The sequence below is a fragment of the Protopterus annectens genome, chromosome 14.part0, assembly GCF_019279795.1.
Source record: "Protopterus annectens isolate FY-2018-M chromosome 14.part0, PAN1.0, whole genome shotgun sequence".
NCBI classification, from domain to species: domain Eukaryota; kingdom Metazoa; phylum Chordata; order Ceratodontiformes; family Protopteridae; genus Protopterus; species Protopterus annectens.
In genome coordinates this window covers 997,380,725-997,402,959 of record NC_056748.1, presented here as the reverse complement: position 1 = coordinate 997,402,959, position 22,235 = coordinate 997,380,725, and the positions used below count along the sequence as shown (strand labels likewise).

At 40.3% G+C, this 22,235-nt stretch overlaps 1 protein-coding gene across 3 annotated transcripts in view; it reads right to left on the bottom strand.

Annotated features, from left to right (window-relative positions):
- CHUK (component of inhibitor of nuclear factor kappa B kinase complex) overlaps positions 1-22,235 on the bottom strand; it is a 1,226,492-nt gene that overhangs the window by 825,204 nt on the left and 379,053 nt on the right. For all 3 annotated transcript variants that reach the window (XM_044056797.1, XM_044056796.1, XM_044056798.1), the window contains exon 8: positions 13,542-13,666. In XM_044056797.1, coding sequence (XP_043912732.1) covers positions 13,542-13,666 — 125 coding nt within the window. The remainder of the gene's footprint in view (positions 1-13,541; positions 13,667-22,235) is intronic.

Here is a 22,235-nt window from a genome sequence, read left to right as displayed (position 1 = left end):
TTTCAGTATTCTTTATACATGGGATAGCCTAACATCCAGCCAGTACACTAAAGCGTTTACACTTTACAAGCTTTGCACATCAGACAATGTCCTACAAGCAAGGCATAACGTACATAATGTGATGTACGGACACCTAATCATCAGAAGTGAAGTGCCCCAGGAGAACCAAAGCAACCCCATAGTAACAACAACATGCCTATCCAGGGAGGGAAACAGAGGGAGAACAGTTTGTAAAAGAAAACCACTTGGCCACCAGAAGGAAAACAGAAAAAGAAAAGAGGGTAGGAGGGAGGGACCGAATACTGAAACAGTGAGAAATAGGACATTTACTATTACAGAAAGATCTTACACAACTGCATTATGTCCTTCCTTAACACCATTGTATTCTTTATATAGGGAAATTCATCCCTGGTTTGGCACTTATGTCTCTAATGGACACAGGCAACCCTGTAAATAGCTCATCTCTCAGGCTCCTGCTTATAAATGGTTCATCTCCTAAGCCCCCACTTACACTTATCAAGGGTACCACAACTTCTCAGAGATTTGGGATGCATGGCTAAGCTTAAAAGGGCCCTTTTAGTTGTTAGCCTAGTAAAAGACTATGAACCTATGAGACACCGCAACAGCTACAGCAAAGCAGCTGGAAAAGAGGAAGGCAGAGAACAGCCCTCCAACAACCCATGAAGGATAGCCCTGGCAAATCCTCTCATGGCTCTGGAAAAGACATCCAACTTATAATGCTTATTAAAGTGTGGGGAGAAGACCAAGTAGCAGCTTCCAAGATGGATCTAGTATCCTAACCTTTGAAAAAAGCATCAGAAGAGGGTACTGCCCCTAGTGGAATGAGCATGAATCAAAGAGGAAAGCTGCTTGCCATGAAAAGAATAACAAAAAGAAATGGGATTAGAGAACCAGGAGGAGATGGTTTGCCTAGACATTTCCAAACCCAATTTCCTGCTGTGAAAGGAAATAAAGTTGCTTAGATTTTCTGATGCATTTTGCCTTATCCAAGTAATATCTAAGCTGTCTATGTAAATTCAAAGTTTGTAGTACCTTCTCACTAACAGACTGTGTAGAAGGAAAAAGGGGGAGAAGATGAATAGTCTGATTCAAAGACAAATCATTAAACACTTTCGGCATAAAATAAGGATTGATAAGAAGAGACTCCCTGTACCTTGTGGGGGGAAAAAAACTGCCAGGAGGGCTTGGAGTTCGGAAACTTCCTTGGCAAAAGCAAGAGCCACCAACAATACAGTTTTCCAAGTACAATGTTGCAGAGAGTAAAAGTCAGGCTCAAAAGAGGGTGGAGTCAGTTTTCAAGAATAAACAAGGTCCCAAGGAGGAGGAACAGACTTTCTTGGAGGTCTAATATGAAGGATGCCTTTTAGGAATTGCTCTGACTTCAAAACTAGAAGCAAAATGTGAACTCAGAGATCATCAAGCAGAAATGACTGACAAATGATCTTTAACAGAAGAATATGCCAAACCAGTACAGAGCAACTCGTACAAATAGGAAATGACCACGGGGATTGTCACAGAAAAAGGGTCCAGGTCATGCTTGAGATACCAAACAGAAAACATCTTCCATTTAACCGGTTTGCTATCATTTTTTTCTGATCGCACTTAATGCGATTTACATTAGTGCAAAACTACTGATTTGGTAGAATCGGAAAACGATGCCAAAATGTACATTTTGATGCAGATCGCATTATAGTTGGAGTTGAGAAATGTACCCTTTTTCCCTCACTACAGTGCAATGCTAAAGTTTGTATATGTAAGTAGCAAGGGGTGCAGGAGGGCTTGTCCCCCTGCAAACACATTCTTTACTATGCAACGAACAGTAATGCTGTTCGCCAAAGTGTGGTGAATTTTCGAATTATGTTGAATTTGAACATTCACCACTTCAGAGTTTGAGATTTTTGTCGTTCGCTGTAGTGCATTTTCATTTTTACATTTCACAGAAACGTTAATTCACCTACAGTGAACTTGACAAAATGATAGTAAACCCATTTAACTACATAGGATTTTCTAGTAGTGGGTTTTCTGGCCGCCTACAAAACCCAAAGTATGTCCTTGGAAAATTGGGTTTAAAAGGAATCAAAAACCCTTACACTCAAAGTGTCATTTAACGTCTGGACAAGTGAAAATGAATAAGAGGCCCCATACCTTGTATAAGATCCATCCTGTGCGGTAACGTGATGCCTCCCCCCGGCCAAGTGAAAGAGAAGAACTAGCGACATCTGGTCTAAAAGGATGTCACCAGCAAGACTTTGCACATGGTATTGTACAAGACTCTGGGAAATTGAGGAAGAGGAGGACAGACATTCAGAAATACGCCTTCCAAGAAAAAGACATGGTGCCCATTTGCCAAACCGGTGGGCTTCGAATTCAGGAACAGAAATGAGGAAGTTTTCTGTTCAGAGGGGAAGCAAAAATATCGACTTGAGGAGGACCTCACTGATGTACGACATCCAGTAATACACCCCTGTGAAGCATCCATTTGTGGGGATGTGTTCTGAACCTGCCACTAGATTATACTGTGAAGGGATGTTAACTACCTGAAGAACCAAGTGATGGCATACTGCAAAATCCCAAGCATGAACAGCAGTCTGCATAGAAAGCAAGGTTTTGTGCAGGCCTGCTTGTTGATGTACCATCAGCTTTTATCAGAAGCATCCATGTATAGCTCTTGAGTAGAAAGCGGAATCTGAAACGGCAGACTTGGATTTAGGAAGATCTGCCGAACCCACAAGTGGAGTTAGAATTTCACAGGGTAAAAGTGGGACTGGAAACACCAGGCAGTGGCACTGTTGAAGCCAAACAGTCTTGCAATACCACTGGAATTTTCTCATGTGGAGTTTGGCAAAAGAAACCATGGTAGATGCCATGACCAAGGGGAAATTCCATTGCAGGAAGAGCTGGAAGAGAATGGACATAAGCACTTAAGGTGAGGGCCTTAGGAGGTGGAAGAGAAGCCAGCACTGTAATCTTGCAACCCAAAAACACTTGGTTCTGAGACAGAGTCAGCAGTGACTTTTTGAGATCGAGAGTGAATCCCACACTGCGCAGGAGTGTACTGAAGTGTAGATTCTGAAGCAGAAGCTGCTGACAGGAGGCTTGAATCTAAAGGTCATCCAGATAAGGGAATATGTGGACTCCCTGAAGTCTGCAGAAAGCTACCACTGGGCCAGACATTTGGCAAATACCCTTGGAGCTGTAGAAAGATTAAAAGGCAAAATAGAGAACTGACAATGACAGGAAGAAACAGAGAAATAAAGATTTCCTGAAGACAGGGTGAACTGGAACATTGTGAGAAACACTAATGTCCCTCTTACCAGGCTGGATAAAGGAAAGGTTATAGCCGGTTGCCTGTTAGGGGCCAGGATTTGCCATATCACCAGAACAGTCAGGTCAATTACCCCTAAGTACCAATATGCCTAATCATAGTCCATGTGAGTGTGAATGACCTGAGATATACCTCCTTGGTCTATTTGAAGATGGACATGATTGAGCTCTCACAATGTCACAGACAGGTATGAGCCTAGCATTGATCAGCATTCTACCATCTCCAAGGATGATGCCTCAGTATCAGCCAAAAATGACAGACTTTAAACAACTGGCTTAGCTACTGGTGTCATTCCAAAGGGGTCCAATAACTGTCAGCTTCAGAGGACATGGTTGACAGACCATGCTGCTTTGCCAGGGATGGTCTTCTCCTGTCATATCTAAGCTTTCAGATATTGGCCAAAACATTATCCACCCCCTACAGTGCCTTTTTTAAGCACTACCAAACAGACAAACCTTCCAACATAATAAAAGCTACTCAGGACAACTTAAAGGTGCTAGTGCTCAATGCTAAGAGTCAACAAGAAACTGTACTTCCTGGAAGCTCTCTTCACCCTGGAATATGCTGACGTCCATTACTGAAATGTGGTTCTAAGCCACAGAATGCACTCCAGCGGTGCATAGCCATAATGCCTTTCACACATTCTGGCCACCCACAGAACATGAAAGAACAAAAGGTGGTGGTGTCTCTATCTACATGAAGGATGAGCACATCTCAAGGCTGGTCAAACAATGACATGCTTAAGTTACTCCATGTCCATTTAACCATGGGAAAAATCCATTACCATATTAATTCTAGCTACAGGTCCCCCATCATGGACCAGGAGACCCATGCATCATATCTAAGGTTACCAGAATCACTCATATTCTAGCAAACTACCATACTCATGGCTGATTTTAACTACCCATCCCTTAATTGGGAGGCATACACAACCACTAACATGGAGGCCCAAAGATTTTAAGAATTTGTAAATTAAAATGCCCTGGAGCAGTTACTCTGCACTCCCACTAGAGGAACAAACATTGGATTTCGTACTCACAAATATGGGAGAGTGCTGCACCCCCCCCCCCCCCCCCCATCACTGTGATGTCCTCACTGGTAAAATCAGGTCACAAAGCAGTCTCTCTCAAAACAAAGGTAAAACAAGTGCCCACCCAATCTAACCCCACAAAATGTAAGAAGTTCTCTAAGGTAAACAAGCCCCTATCAAGGGATGGCATAGATAGTTTCCAAGCTTCCCCAAATCCAAAAAACATAGAAACCTATGTAGAAATTTACACAAAAGCCCTGTGTGCCCATATAAACAACTGCATAAAAATGACAGTACCAGACTGAAATAAACCCAAGTCAAACCTCAAAAACAAGTCACCTTGGTGGACCCCTGGTATTAATAGGTTGTACAACAAAAGAAAGAAAATCCTGTCAAGAAGTAAGAGGGAATGTGCACAACAGAGCAAAAAGTCCCGCATTAGTCTAAGCAAGGGCATCAGGGATCTAGTCAAGTTTTTGAAAGCAGAGTGAGGTAAAAATAGCCTCCAAAGCCAAGGATAACCATAAGGAATTTTTCAGTTATGTCCCCAGTCTTTAGGGCAACACCCAACAATGTAAGGAATTAGTTGTAAATGGCATCACCTGTACTCAGCTGGAAGAAATAGCAAATCTGCTCTATGACAAATTCAGCTCAAATTTCACCTCCCCCATCACCCTCAGTTCTCCCCCAAGAAATAACCTTCCACCACTCTGCTGCCAATTATTACCAAAGAACAGGGAGCCACTACACTCTCTAGAGCTAAAAACACTGCTTCAATGGAGCCTGACAATATACCAAGTTACCTCTTAAACAGCTTTTATCAGGACTTGTCTGCTTCATAAACAGCTTAAATTAGGATTTATCAGGCCCATTAGGATCTTTATTTAACCACAGCCTCCAGACTGGCTTTGTCCCTGTAGAGTGGAGGACAGCAACAATCATCCCTCTGCATAAAGAGGGACCATTTACTGACTTGAGAAATTACAGACCCATAACTTTGACTAGTCTCGTATGTAAGGCAATGGAAAGATTAATCATGGACCAGACAAATAATGACATAGGAAACATCCAAACACTGCACTTGACCCAGTTTGGCTTTGTCAAGGGCAGACCACGCCTACTAAATCTGGTGGATTTCTTTAAAAAATTCACTATGGCCAGAGATGAGGGTAAAACCGTACATACCGCCGACCTCGACCTGGCCAAGGCATTTGACAATTTCCCACTCAAGTATTACAAATAAACTCACAAAATTGGGCATAAAGCTCTACGTCACCAGATGGATAGCCAATTGGCTCACGGACAGGACACGTAGTTAAAGTGGGCAAATCCAGATCCAGCAAGAGGCCAGTTACTGGTGGTGTGCCACAGAGCTCAGTGCTGGGATGACTTGTTCAGAATATACTTCTCTAAAGTCAAGGCTAATGTGGATGGTCTCTGGATGACAAAGTTGGCCAATGACTGCAAGCTGGGGGCAATCAGTGAATCCCCAAATGATGTAGATATCCTTCAGGAGGGTCTAGATCAGACAAATGAATGGTGCCAGAACCATAGCCTAAAACTAAATGCAAAACAATGCATCATCATACCCACTGGCAAGTCAAACATCCCTGCAAATTACAACATCAGTAACATACCTCTAAGAGTAGACTTGGAGGCAAAACATTTAAGTGTACAAACGGACTGCAGCCTGAACTTTGACTGTCATGTGTCCACTGTGGTGAGGAAGCTTCTATGTGGCACAACTTATAAGTGAAGGTATGGATTCCAGATCCAAGGAAATTATAGTCCCACTTGTACTCAGCACTCATTAGACCAATGACTGCATACAATGCTCCATTTGGCATGTACTTGAGTAGGCACTTAAAGCAGCTGAAGCAACTTCACAGGTTCCTCACAAAGGAAATACAGGGTGTACACAACATCCTATGCAGACAGGCTAAAAGTCCTATCCCTTTACTCGGTTTCCTACCAACTATTAAGGGGTAACCTATGCCTGAACTACAAGACATTAATAAATCCAACCCCAATGGAGCTGCTACACATCCATGAGTCATACATCAGGAGAGTCACCCAGTCTAAAGATCAACAACTCAGACAAAAACATGCCAAAGAGACAAATGTGCGTCTCAGAGATTGTCCCTTCTTTGGAACAGACGTCTTATTTACATTAAGCAGAGACCTTCCATGGCCCTCTTCATACGCAGTTTGGAGCAATGGATGGGGACTCACAGATTCACACTTGGGGTAGTGCCTATGTCCCTTATGGACAGGGGCATACTGTAAGATACTCAATGCATAGTCACAAATTCATGCCATCTTCTTGCCCTTAGGTTATATTGACTAAGCTTCTAAGGGATCTTAAGGCATTAGCCTAGTAATCTACTATGAACGTACAGAGATAAGCAACCATCAAATCCAGGGAAAATAGAAAAGCCTGGGAAGCAAGAAAAGGGAAAAAATGTCGAGAAAACAGCATCCTGAAGGAAGGAACCTTGAGAAAAAGTGCTGAGATGGAGGCCTATCCCAGACCTGTTCATTGTGCCCTCCTTCCTGGGAACCAGAAATATTCTGGAATATAAACCTGTTCTCTGTTGAGACAGAGGAACAGGTTTGTATGTTTCCCTGTTCCACCAGACCTTGCAAGACCAAACGAGAAAGTGGAATCTGGCAAGCAGGGAAGGAGAAGGCTGAGAGAGACCAGAAAAGGAAGGAGGGGACTTCCATACAATAAAATAATCACATTGGATGATGGAGAAAACCCAGGCATTTGAGATTATAAGCTGCCAAAGAGGGAAGGAAAGGGTTATCTTGAGGGACAGAGGAATCTGACCGAGGGTGAGGGGACAATATGATATAGAGGCAGATTTATCAAGAAAAGAAGGCTTTTGGCCTCTAGAATTGAGTGGCTTTATCTGGGAAAAGCCTCTCAGAAACCCTCATTTCCCTAGCAACCTATCTAGACAGCCTATGAACAAAGATTTCAAACAATAATTTCTCTGGAACTTCAGTATAGGAGACAGAAACATTTTGTTTAAAGTCGTGCATAACCTTACCCTAATCCTGCAGAGTTTTAAACAATTCTGCAGCAGCATTGTCAAAAAAACTCTGATTACTTAAGTGGGAATCTAAAAGTTTAGCTTTAATATCTTCAGGCAAAGTCTGCAGGTGCAATCAAGAGTATCTCCTCATGACACAGCTTGATACAGCTGGCCTACAGGAGACATCAGTTGCATCATAGCTGCAGTTTTTGGAATGGTATCCACTGTACAGGCAGAACTCGGCAGAAAGAGCAGTCGTCTTGCTGTCTGAATAATGTATGTCATTCAAAACCCAACCTAGATGGGAAAGAAGAGTCAGGATATCTAATCATGTGGGTCTGATAATTAATGGCTGTAAAAGCCAAAGTAGCAGAATTATACACTTTTCCCATACCTTTCCATAGCATGGCTCAACATGTCAGAAGGCATAAGCTTGGGATGAAGAAAGCAGTTTGGCTGGCTTGTCTGTGGACATCAAGACAGGAGCAGGATCAGATGATAGATTTTTACACAAGTATTTATGATCTTCAGGAACCTTACAAAATTTTGTCTGGTTTCTTACAGGCCTGAGGTTGAAACTCAGGAGACTGAGAAGCTACTGTAAATGTGCCCAACAGGGCAGCTAAGACTGGAGGGGCTGTAGAAGATCTGGGTGAGTCCATTTGTAAAAGTTCATAATACATTTTTTGAACCTCTAATACTTGTGAACAATTCCAATTAAAGTGTTCCATCATACAGACAACAGTATCCCCAAAGGATAATTCCTCAAAAGGAGAATCAGGGGACAAGGAATCCTCTTCATCAGATCCTAAGACCAACAGAGAGTGTACTTGTGAGGAATATGCTAAGGAGTCATCACCAGAGTCCAGCTTTTTATCAGAAGAAGCAGAATCCTTAGGCCTCAGTGTGCAGCAGCAGCAGGGACAACCCTTACTTACTTTTCATAATGACGGAGTAACTTTAAGAACTAATCATTCCTTTATACCTACAGTGACACCAGAGTTTACTGTGAATCAATGCATGCAAGTCCATGTGTACTTTTGTGAACCTAAAAACAAGGGAGAAAGAATATTACATGCTCTGAATGTCCACAGATACTACATTGGCAGAACAAGACTTCAGAGCTTCGGATCAGCTCTTCATCTTTTTTGATGGAAAGAAAAAAACAAAAGAGTCAAAACAGTTTCAAAGTTAACTCCTGGCATGCTAAGCACCTCCCCTCAATAAGCTATATAACTAAAGCTCTCACTACTTTTAGAGCTTTTTGGAACGGTGTGGTCTTTAGGACTATTCTACCTACCTGGTCTTCTATTCACAAGTTCACAAAACATTTCACATCAAAAGCTTTAAATCAGATTGATGAGCTGGTTCAAATGGAAGTAAGGTCAGCTTTTCTAAGGCATAGCTGAGGTCCCAAGGAAGAGCCACATGTTTACAACTGATATGCAATACCCCTTTGAAGAACTGTTTCACCTGGAGTAATGGAAAAAAGGAGAGATCTTAAGGGCAGACAGGCAGAAATAGCTGAAAGATGAATTTTAATGGATGAGTAGGAAGGACCCAGACTTTGGGATTCTGGCCGACCTCGGGCTGCCTGCCGGCAGGAGCACCCTACAGTTATGACTGCAACAGTGAAACACAAAGAACATCGGCCTGATTTAAGCAATTCACATAATGAAGAACCAGAGGAGCTTCTGCCTTGGATGGTTCCTGGTTCCTTTTTATGGCAGCAACCAGAAAATCTCTTCCGTTTGGGCTAAATAGGATATTCTAGTGGCAGGTTTTCAAGCTTCCTTTAATACTTGCTGCAAGTCCTCAGAAAAAAGGTATCTCAGACAGATCAAAATTCTACCATCAAAGTAGTAAAATGAAGATTCTGCAGGTTGGGGGTGGATGAATGGTGAAGGGCCTCTCAACTGTACAGATTTTCGCAGAATGTCCAGATTTTTGGCTCATATTTTTGGCCTGTTCCACTTTTTTTCCTGGCAAATCACTGGAATGATGTCAGGATTGAAATCACTAAATAATGATATACATTTGAGTTTCAGACTTCAAATCCTTCAGAAAATGTATATTAAAACAAATCCTGTTACTCTAGTAACTTTCAAAGTTTATAAGAGCAATATTTAACATATGTCCCTATTTGTACCCCCATTTTGTCAAGCTTTGTCCAGATTTTTTGCATTAACAGGTTGAGAGGTCCACTGAAGGCAGAAGGTAATAGGAACACAAAGACGGTCAATATGTACCTCCCTTTTTTATTTGAATTCTATTGAGGCTGTTGCCTGTACTGTTTCAGGGATTTCTGCTGGGATTTCTGCTGGGATTGTTTAAAGGACTCCCTACAAAAGGATCCAGGACAGGAAGGCTAGTTCCTGTTGTACTCTGGAATCCGGACGGAAATTTTTTGACTCCTTGGATAAGTTTCCAACTTTCATTTTTTTTTTCAAAACCTAATCTGAAGCTATTCAAAATATAACTCCTCCGTCTAAGGAAGCATTAAGTATTTCTGCCTTAACATCCATAGCTCTCAACCTTCCATGCCCAAAATGAGAACACTAGCCCTCAAAATGTGTAACAAATGGGCAAAATGTGGAACACATACTAATGGCTTACTACCAACTTCAACTAGGAAGGTCATAGGATGATTAAAATATGCTGGTTTTACTTATAAAGAAGATCTTTTAATGAATTAATATGCTTAATTTATTTCTATTTACAATGGATTTCACTTAAAAAAATTCCTAACACTGAATGTGTGACAGAGTATTTCAATGTGGAACTTCAAGGAACAAGAACTTTTTAAGACCCCAAATGAGGTACGTTCCTCGCAATGAGGTACACTTGAGAGGTATGTTAACATCTGAAAAGCTTTGAGAATCAAGTCATGCATACCTGAGCATTTCTGTCCTTGTAGCTGCTCCTCGAGACACTGCATCAGCTTTATGCTGGCTCAACCAGTGCTCTTTGCCATTACCATAAACTAGTGCAAAAAAGGACTCCTGCAAGACCGCAGGATGGCAACTGGCTGGCTTCCTGCAGACAGTACACAAGCAGCTGATACAGTTTAGACAACACATGGAGCACTACAACACTCAGGCTTGACTACAAATGCAATACCAGCTTTTAAAAGCCAGTACTGCACCAAAGAGCAATAGGGAATTGGGATGATGGAACATTTGGTAACGGTGAAGGATAGCTGACTGCATTCTCTAACACTTTGTGCACGAGGCAGTTGCCTCCTTTGCCTCACCCTAACTATGCTACTGGCTGCAAGTTATGAACACTTTTAGGGATGTTTTGTTATTCTGAAAGATAAAAGAAATCATGCTGAGTAGGGAGGATTCCACCTCAGAAGAAGCTAACTCAGCATCAATTTTTTTTGCAAATGTTGCTGGTAAATATTTATCCATATAACCTTTAGAAATGAAAACTTTCAGGCTCAGAATAAAAGACTTATTGTCATGTCTCCCATACCTGTCACTAGCCCTTCTATCTTCATCTAATGGCATAGGATTACTATCAGTAGTGAATTGTTTACTAGTAAATACCTTAAGCTAAATAAATTACAGACAGATCAGCTACAGGGTTACGAAACAGGCTTTACATGGTACTTCAGTCCCAAAACTCCTATTAGTTTTTTGGGTGCAGAAGGCTGACTGCCTGGGGAATAACAGGCAGCATTGAAAGCATCCTCCAGAGCACCACAAGCAGTGAGGATGGTCAGAGGCTTGGTATTTATCTGGAGAAAGAAGTTCACAGTATCTTGTTCGAATTTCACCGACTGCTTTCCTCTTCCCATTGGAAAAGATCCTTTTCCCTACTTATGATGTCTGAAAATGATATTTACACCACAGGCAGGTCTGATGATTTATCTTTTTCAGACTCTGACTCTAAAGAGTCAGGAGAAGATATCTGTAAAGCACAGTTCTGTCCAATCTCTTCAGAATTTGATAGTGAATCACTGTCTGAAAGAAAGAGACCTTTTCCTTTTTAAATGAGAATAAGCTGGGGAAACAGAATTTAAAGACCGAAAGGTTTTGGAAAGCCCTTTGGAACAGCCATACCATTACTCCTTGGATGTTTTTGTAGATTCAGATGGAGTACAAATATGTTTAGTTTTTTTTTTTTTTTTTTCAATTTTCCTTCTGGGAGTGTCCAAGGACATACTCCTGGTTGAATCAGACACTTTCTTTCGTGAACCTGGTTCCTCTTCTCTCACCAGCACAAGAGGAATACCATCTGACTCTTCCAATATCACTGTCATTTTTTTTCTTCCCAAAAGTAGGCATACTTCAAAGCCTTTGAGGAACCACTAGACTCTATCCTTAGCAGCATCCTTAGGAGGAGCATCAGAGAGGTTGGAAGAAAGCAACAGATGGTCCAATAACTCCACTGCCTTATCAAAGCCATGTGTTGGGAGCTGGGGATACGAGGGCTTAATCTATTAGCTCTCAAGTGATATGCTAAGGCTTCTTGCTTCTTACAGTCTTGGAAGTAAAGGATAAACAGATGTTACAAAACACGACATTGTGTTAACTCCATCAGACAAAACAAGAAAGCTCTGTGAGAATCTTTATAAGGAATTTGTTTGCTACACAAACTATTCTCCCATCAGAATTATATAAGACACAACAGAAAAAGTTTTGTAGAGTGATGCTTTGCCATAACTCTAACGATCTTTTATAAAAATAAAATGTGTGTGACACACAATGACTGGCAAAAATAAGAGGTGGTCTATCACCACAAAAAATGAGGCAGTGGATCAACAGGGGCTGTTATCAAGAAGCGAAAATTTGTGGGAAAGTATACAACCTTTTCAAGAACTGTGGTTGCAAAACAAAAGGCCAACCAGCAGTAAAGTGAATCGGAAGTCTCCCAAGGTTTTACAGTTCTGCAATGTAAAACTGCAAAAGCTGTCAGGGGTAGCTAAGAAAAGTGAATCAAAAGTAATAGTAAAGTTGGAAGAGATGAGCAGTGTCACTGGCTCAGCAGGTAGCACACACTGCTTTGGTGCAGAAGGTTGTGGGATCTATTCCTACACCAAGCAGACAGACTGCTAACACTGTAGTGCAGCATAAGGGGGTGTGGGGGTGCTGCACTCCTGAATGTGCCATCCTTTGGATAAGACCTTAAACAGAGGCTCCAGATGCTTGAGTGGGTACTGGCTCAGAAAGATGGAAAAGATCCCACAGTACCTCTCGAAAAGAGTAAGGGAAGTTCTCCCGATGTCCATGTCAAATTTCCCCCAGGAGTTTAAATATCACCTCAGATCGCCCCTAAAAAAGAGGCTAACTAGTCTAGTGGGAATAAATTAATAAAATAAAATAAATAACATTATTTCTGAAAATAAAAATAAAATGCTGACCTCAACACTCAAGAGCTGTCAAAATGAACAAAAACTGTTGCTCTACCCAAAAGACTGAAATTGCCATGCAAGCTGGAGCTCTGAAACAAAACATTAAACCTTGAAAGTTCTATGTAACGTATAAAATGAACATGTGGTGTGTTTGGGTTCTCTGAAGAAAAAGATGTGGAAATCATGAATGGGTGCTGAAACAGCTGTGCACCTTTAGAAATTACACTAAAATAAACCTAAATGAAAGAGCTTGTGCTGACAGAGTTGGAAACAATGGTGCACAAACTGGAAAAGACAGCAGTCAACTGCTGTCTGAACTTAAACGAAAGTCCAACAGAAGTGAGGCTGTCACCCCACATACAGAGAGAAAGAAAGAGCGTACTAAGGCCTAGCACCAAAAGTAAAAGGGAAATCAGGTGGAAGATATGAAGAACCCAAAAAAATTCATCAGAGTGAAATTCTAGACTCCCAAGCCAGAAGGTTAGAGCAGTCTCAGTGGGTATACCTGGATGGTAACATGAGTAACTAAAGCGATTACATGACAGACACTTTCGTAATATTCAATTTCACTTCTTTATTCAACAGTAGGTTTCTAATTGAGGCAGAAACCTACAGAAAATGAAATTCTTCTTGCCTGCACCACCTTTTGTATCCCTTTATGTCAAAAGATGCTCAAACTGGCCAGCATGTAAAGAATCTCATCTCACAGTTCATATGTAGATGAAAAAGTAACATAACAAATAAAAAATGCAAACAGATTCTTACCACTGAAAAGGCTGCAAATTGTGTAAGAAGGGACGGAATCCTGTTATGCATTCAAATACCATTGTTCCAAAACTCCAATAATCCACTGTTGCAGTGTAAGCATTACTTTCAAATAATTCTGGTGCCTAAAATTAAAGAATATACAACTTAAACATCAGATATCAGACTTTTAATGCCTACTTAAATAACGTTAACAAAATTTTCTTATAGGCCTTACACACCTGTTACTGGAATATGCAAAAAATGTATCGTGAAACACTTCTCAAAACTCATGATATTTTATCCCAACCCCATCACAGACAAGTAATTACATAAACATAGATGCAAAATTGTCTGTCATGGTCATATACTCTTTTTCCAGAAGCTGTAAAATAACATGACCAATGATATAATATATGCAGTGATATAATCACAAGGAGTACATCAGCTGGCTAGCTTTACTCAGATTACTTTTTCTCCAACTCTTGCAGCCATCAGGTTTCCCAATCTTTTGCGTCTTATCACACCTCTTCATACTGCACTAGCAATGCAATGTCTTTCAGCTTTTCCCAGTTAGGGGTCACCATAGCAGATCACTGGTCTGGAGATTAACTAGCAGTGGTGTTTTAACAGTGTTGAGTTGCCAGCCCAGCACCCAACCTTCACAGAAGACACACACACACACACACACACACACACACACACACACACACACACACACACACACACACACACACACACACACACTCCTACTTGCATGTCTTTAAAACTCACTGAACTGCAGGGAGGACAGGCAGACTCCGCACAGAAGGAGCTCCAGCCGAGAATCGAATCAGAGAACCTCTTGCTGTGAGGAGACAACGCTAACCGCTGCACCACTGTGGCTGACCACCTCTTCATACTGCACTAATTTCCTAAATTCTTACAACTCCTCTCTCTCTCGCACCTCACCACGAAGTATAATTCCTTCTCTGTCCATTTATCTTCCTGCTCATTTCCATAACTTCTCCTTTTATGCCCAGTTATCGATTTTTAAGCTACATTATTACTTGTCTGTCTGTAAACTACTACTAATCTCAAAAACACTCTAGTTTGAACTTGTCCCTGCAGCCATCATGCTATAAATACATCAACTGTTACTGTATTTTATTGTGCTATTCAATAATTAGTCAATTTATCTGAATTTCTCTCTTTTTGTGTGTTAAAATACTATGTTCATGTACGAAATATTTATAAATCATGTAAATAAGCTCACATATAAATGTTCTTACCCTGCAATTATAAAAGTGCATCATGTGTAACTTAAATCTGGAGCTTTTCTCCCCTGGCCTCAGCTGAAACTGGGTCTTACTCAATTGGACTTTTCCCAGTCAACAAGACAAATAAATACATAAAAAAAACATATGCCAAGACCCTGGAAGAAAACACAATGAAGCTTACGGACAGGACGACTTATTATTCCTTTTTTAATGGCAACTTCTGTTCCAGACTATCAAAAACTGTACACCAGTGGTGTTTTTTTTTTTTTTGTTTGTTTAGGACCTCCCTATTTCTTTCTATTTGCCTATACTCTGACATCAATCCTTGATAGGGAAGGCAATCAACCTGCAGTCCAAATAAGTTCTTGGCATCTTACCATTCTATCACCTTTCCCTCTAGTTATTTGGTCCCAATCCCTTGGTTCCTTTGCCAGTTTTCTACAATAAATTCCAGCCCCTCCTGCTTGTTGTCTGTATCATGAATTGCAGTCATCCCTATCAGCAGAATCTCCTTTTTCCATTCCCTTATTGGTTTAGTTCTTAGAATGCTTTCTGCTACTTTAAGGATATAACAATTCTGTACAATTATTGTTATTCTCCTTAAAGGCCTGCATCCAAAATCCCAGCCTCTCCTTGTTTCTTGAACCCCCCCCCCCCCCGTTTCACCATCATCCCTTTCCACTCTGAATTATAGTTTTCTGCTTGTGCTATGTATAGGAGTCTTAACTGTGTAGCTCTGAAATACCCATTCAAACTGGATAATCCCAATCGGCCCTGCTCTACTGGAAGAATCAGCTTCTCCCACTTGACTCTTGCTGTCTTCCCCTCCCAGATAAAGTCCTTCAGCTCCTTATCAATTGCTACCCACCACTTCTCCTCTGGTTGATAAAAATATGCCTGACCTGTGTATAAGACTAAAGGGACTAAATACATTTGAACTGCTTGTATCTCACTATCCATATCCATATAACAAAGCTTCCATTTTCTCAGTTTTTGTATTATTTTTTGTTAGTCTCTTCCCACATACTCTTAGCTGCCACACTAAAATAATTTTTAATCCATACTCCTAAATACTTCATTTTATCATGTCCCCAAATATGGGTACTTCTGAATCAGTTCATATGTAGGTACATAATTTATAGCTAGTGCCTTTGTTTTAGCTTCATTAATTTTGTATCCTGAAAAGATCTGAAACTGTCTCAAAGCAGAAATTATCAGAGAGGACCGCACCCACTTTAATTTTCTCCTCCAATCCCTTATATAACCTTATACTTTTTTCATGAAATGCATTTATTTATTTATTTGACATTTGTTGACCAGGTTGGTAGGACTGAGCAAGTGCCCATTTTCAGCAAAGACCCAAGGAGAAAAGCTCCAGGTTAATACAATACAATGTAGAAACAGTTTATATAAATATTTCAAAATACAAATAAGATTGAGATACAGTAATAAATGAAGATTAGGATCAAATTAATACATTGCAATGTACAGATAAATACTACAGAATACAATTAAGGTGTGCTACAGAAAACATAGTCAAGCACCTATACAATATATAGTGGAATTCATCAGGCTAGGAAATATTGGGTATATGGATATTAAATGCAAATGCTTCCATTGCCCTGCTCATAAAATCCCATTCCCAGCTGACTCTGTCAAATGCTTTCTCTGCTTCCCTCTGGATCATCAGTGTTCTGTTAAGTGTTATCAAATGTTGGTCTCCCCTTCACAAAACCAGACTTATCCATATCTATTGGTTTTGGCATTACTTCATTTTACAATCATGGTTTAGGACTGAAATGGGCCCGTATGAAGCAAGATCTGACGGATCTTTACCCTCTTTTGGTATTACAGCTACCACTGCTTTCTTCCAGGATGGTGGTACTTCTCCTCCTAAGATACTGTTACACAAAACCTTCCACCTGTTAAAATACTGTTACACAAAACCTTCCACATCTTTATCAGTTGTGGTCCTCCTAGTTTCCAAACTTCCACAGGAATACCATTTATTCCTGGGGACTTTCCTGCAAATTGGTTATACATCACAATTTTTATCTCATCTCCTCCTAGTAATTCACCCTCATATTCCTCTAACCTTGGCATATTTAATACTTCCATAAGCATTTCCATTTGTAGCTTTTCTTGATTTTCATATTTCTCTGCTTTATAGAGATTCTCACGGAATTTTCGTAATATTTCTAATACCTCTACAGGTTCTCTTGTTACGTTCCTTGTAATTGGCTCCCTAGGTTTGGTGACAGCCCTTTCTACTTTCTGTTGTCTGACTCGTTGTGCTAAAAGTTTTTGTGCTCTGGTGTTATCAAAACACAGCTGCTTAACAGCAATCTTTCTGAGCTAGTGCACATTATCAAGGTAACCCTTATTTTCTGCCTAGCATTTTGCAGTTGATCCTCTTCCTCTTATGTGAGATTCCAACTATTCTGCAATACTTTAACACTTTGTCCGTCCTAAATAATTCTTATTACTTCTTAACCCTATTTTTAAACTCTACCTTAATTTTATTACACTCCTTAGCTGTATTTTCAAAAGAAATTTTTATCTTCTCTAACAGCTCCTTAATAATGTTCACCACCCGTTCCTTAAACTTCTCTCACTTTTATTTCATTACCTGGTGCTTTTATTTTAGCTATTATTTGCGCATGATCTGAAATAGTTATTGGGTGAGTATCAAGACCAATTAAATGCACGTGTTCCTGTGAAATGTAAATTCTGTCTAGCCTAGCCCAGGTATTATATCTTGATATGTCAAATTCACTCCAAACTCCTATTACTGAACTCCATGCCAAATACTTTCATAAATTTCTTCAAAAATCTACCCTCCGTTGTTATATTTTCCCTTCTGGGCCCCCAGACACATCTTCACTGCTGCAAATCAAATTCTAGTACTGACCTAAAAGTAATATTCCTTGCTGAAAACTGATAATTTCTCCCAGAATTTTCTTAGGCTCCATTACAGCAGTTTTAGGTAGAATGCAAATACAAACCAGTGTAATCCTCCTCCCTTGCCAGCAACCCCTTAGCACTACAAATCTGCCATTATCTTTTTTATCTTCTTCTATCACTACTGGAGCTCCTCTTGCAATTAATACAAGTACATCTCTTTTTCTTTGTCCCAGGTATTCTGCTGAATAACCTTCCCGAAAACCTTTCTTTGTCAAATTCACATGTTCAGTTCTTTCTAACGTAACATAACAGTTATTTGTACTCCACATTTTTTAATATAGTTCACTACTCGTTTGTATTCATCTGTGCTGCCATTTACATTTAAAGACATTAATGAAAGCATCATGGTATTAAAAAGTTATTATTCTGACATGTTACGTACACCATTTTGTTAAATCTCTAGCTCTAGCTTTTGTGTTATAAGCATATGCTGTTTAGCAGGCTGAATTTTTACACAGTTGTTTCTTGTCATATCCATTTCAGCCTATGTCACATCTTAAAAAAAAGTTGTTTTAGTGAGAGCCATCAAACAAAAAACAAGCATTTAAAACCTATTAACTTGCTATTAACGCACACAACTCTGTACACTTTCAAATGCTGAAGTTTTGCCCTCCTAACAGGATCAAAAGTTCAAACTGACAGCCACATTCAAACTTCAGTTAACCTAAAATAAAGATTATCCATGCTAAGACGCATGGTGCAGCCTGTGCTTCTACTAAGTGCTGATGGGTTTTGTCTCGTATTTAAAGCTCTCCTAGCCTGGAAAACTCCTCAATGTTTTCAGAGAACATTAACTGCCTTGGGAAAGCCCCAGAATGCTTTTGGAGAACATTATCTATCTTGGGAAAATCCTTACCCCTGAATGAATTCAGAGAACATCATCTCCTAAACAATTTTTTTTTCTTTTTTTTCCCCAGCCAATCATTTTCTACTAGACTACAGCCAGTTTCTCTTTGTCAGACTGTCTCCCTGGAGACATGAGAACCTGGCAGCCAGTTTCTCTTTATCAGATTGTTTTCATGAAAACATGAAGACCAGCTGCAGAATTGTTATTGAGTATACACATATTTGCTAGAAAAAATAATATTCAATGTTCTTTTTATTTTACTTGCTCTCTTAAAACTTGTTACTAAATCAATCTATGGTCTTTAATCCAATCATTCCCCCATGCAAGAATGAGAAAAAGCACATTGATTTATTTTATCGTGGTTTTTAACCAAGCCTTTTTTTTTATTACAGTACCTACATTTCTTAAAATTGAAGTAAAAGAAGGGACAAGGAAAAGAAAAGGAAAAAAAAAACAGCAGCACCTGTTTACAATCCCTATTACACTTATAGCTAACTGAAAAAATACACTTTACAGCATGTAAAAAAAAAATGCTACAAAATTGGTACTGTTTAAGAAAAAAATCTTTACTTGGTTAATTTTCTCCCTCCCCAAAGCACTTTTATGAGCGTTAATGAGATGAAGTAGGGCATAAGCTCGAGTCCCCCACAATTCCAACAAATTCTGAAAAAGTCCAATATTTCCAGATTTTCTTGTTCCATCATATTTCACAAATATAATTATTGCATTGTAAGCCAATATTACATTACTAGTGTATTATTGTTCATCTCAGAAATCCTGTCTCTGCTTTATTTCCAACGTACTCCTGATTCTTCTAGTCTACTCTCATGCTCCCCTTCCTTCTCTCCAATATTTTCCATTGAAATATTTGAAAAGGTTTCACAGGTACAGTCCTTCTGTGGTTTTTATTACCAGAACAAGCAGCAGAATCTCCTTCCGCTTCACAGCTCACTTTTTTGTTGGACAAACTTTTATATTTCTTCCTTAGCACGTACTTCACAAAAATTATTTTACCTCCGGGGAGGAATACCTTGAAAACAGCTGGGCACAGCAGTTTGACTCTCACACCTGCATCCTGACATTCCCTGAATAGTGGAATAAATTTGCTCCTCTTCTGTCTGGTGTACAATGAGTAATCATTCTCCACAAACACTCTGCTGTCTCCCCTTTGTCCTTCTGCCACAGTATTGTTAGAATCAACTCCTTCTTCTGCTGGTAGGATTGCATCTTTACTATTAAAGGTTTAGGTTGCTTTCTTATAGCCAGGTTTGGAGCATACACACAATGTGCCCTTTCAGCTAACAACTTCTGCTGTGTATTACCAGTCCAGTTGCTAATCTGTGCTTTCATAAAATTAATGCAAATCTGTTCCATCCAGCTTCTCAGGTATAGCTGAAAATCTCAGGTTTTCCCTGCATGTTCTGCCCTCTAATTCTACTATTTTTTGAAAATTTCTTCCTGAGCAGTCTCATATTCAGTCAGCCTTTTCTTCATTTCAGCCTCGGATTTTTGCAGCTTTATCATCTCATCTGAATATCTGTTTAAAGCTTCTTACATTTTTTCCAGCCTTTTGTTGTTTGGGTCCATATACTTAATCTGCGTTTTGTTTATTTTAACCAGGTCTGTATGCAGCTGTATTATATCTTCCTGTAGATTATTAGAAGTCATGTCTGAAAATGTAATTGCTTTTTGCTGAACAGCTACAGAACTTTCACCAATCAGTGTTTCTTCCTCACCTTTTGTAGCTGATTTTTTCCAGGTCTTCTGTATTTCTTTATCCCCAGCATCCAGGCAATGCACTTACTAGCCAGTTACTGAAATTTACCCATAAACACAAGTCTACTGGCCATCTCTGTTGAGTTTATGTTTTCACACTGGGAGAGCACTGGATTTAGAGTAAAGAGGTAAGTGATAGTGCTTTGTGAAAGTGTGCACTGAAGTCCAAGTTGCAGCCTCCAAAATGTCCTTGGTTGGTACTCCTCTGAGAAAGGCTGCTGAAGTGGCTGCTGCTCTGGTTGAATGTGGCCTAATGCCCTTAGGCACTGATTTGCCATGTTGTGAATAGCAGAAACAAATGCAGTCGCCTATCCATTTTGAAATAGTTTGCTTTGAGATAGCTTTACCTTGCAATCCTGCATCATATGCCACAAAGAGTTGCACAGTCTTTCTGAAGGCTTTAGTTTTGTCCAAGTAGAAGCAAAGCTGTCTGTGTATGTCCAAAGAATGCAGAAGTCTCTCCCCCTTATTCTGTGGGTTTGGATAAAAGGTGGGCAAATGAATGGTTTGGTTAAGAGCCACACTGGACACTACCTTAGACATAAATGTTGGGGTTGTCCTCAGAGAAAGCCTGTCGGGATGGAAAATTATAAAAGGTTCCACAGCCATTAGTGTCTAACTCTTCTTGCTGAAGTTATTGCTAGGAGCAGAGCTGTTTTCCATAATAAGAATTTTATCTCAGCTATATTGGCTGGCTCAAAAGGAGGCAGTGTGAGCTTTTCCAAGACAAAATTGAGGTCCCATGCAGGTATTGGCGCTCTCCTTGGAGGTCTTATGTTTTTGGCCCCTCTGAGGTACTGCCTTAGCAATGGATGTGCAAAAATAGGTGGGTCCGTATTGTAATGAGCGGAAAAGGCAGAGGCATGGATCTTAATTGATGAGAAGGACAGGCCTTTGTCCAGCATCTCAGTTAGGTATTGTAACATCTGAGGAATATTTGGTACATGTGTGTCAATTCCTTGTGCCTGGTTCCAAACACAGAATCTCTTCCATTTTTCTGCACAAGATTTTCTGGTGCTGGGCCTCCCAGCCTACAAAATAACATCCATAACTGCTTTAGAGAGAGGTGAGTTCTGAATGGTTACATTATCCACCATGCAGCCAGATTTAGGGTTCCGAGTTGGCTGTGCAGGATCTGATTGTTTTGTTGGGTCAGTAAATGAGAAATTTGTGGTAATGTCCAGGCTGGGCCTTGAGACAAGCTCTTTAGGATTGGGTACCAGTGCTGGTGTGGCCAGTCTGGGGCAATCAGTATCATTTTTGGCTTCTCTTGTCTGACCTTTAGGAGTACCTTGGGGAGGAGAGGCAGTGGAGGAAAGGCATATATTGTAAGGGTTGTCCAGCTGAATGATAGCGCATCCACTTTCCATGCTTGCTTGTGATAAGTCCTTGTGCAGAATCTCTTTAGTTGGCAGTTGTGAAGGGAGGCAAATAGATGTCTGGGCATCCCCATTTCCTTGTTATCATGCTGAAGATTTGTTGATCTAGCTTCCATTCGTGAGGATCCATGAGGTTTCTGCTTAGTTCATCTGCCAGAGTATTTGTCTTTCCTGACAGGAATTGTGCTTGCAGGCGTACTTGATAAGTCGGTGCTGTGTTCCACAAAGTCAGGGCTTGTTTGCAGAGTGGGTAGGAATGTGTGCCCCTTGCTTGTTTATGTACCATATGACTGCAGTATTGTCCGTCTTTATTAGCAGTTGTCCTGGATGAAGTAGATCCTTGAAGGCTGTCAGGGCATTCTGAACAGCTAGCATCTCTATTTGATTGATATGAAGATGCATTTGGCTTGCGGGCCATGTGCCCTGAATATATTTTCCTGCCATGTGGGCCCCCCAGGCATAATCGGATGCATCTGTTGTGTCTGCCTGG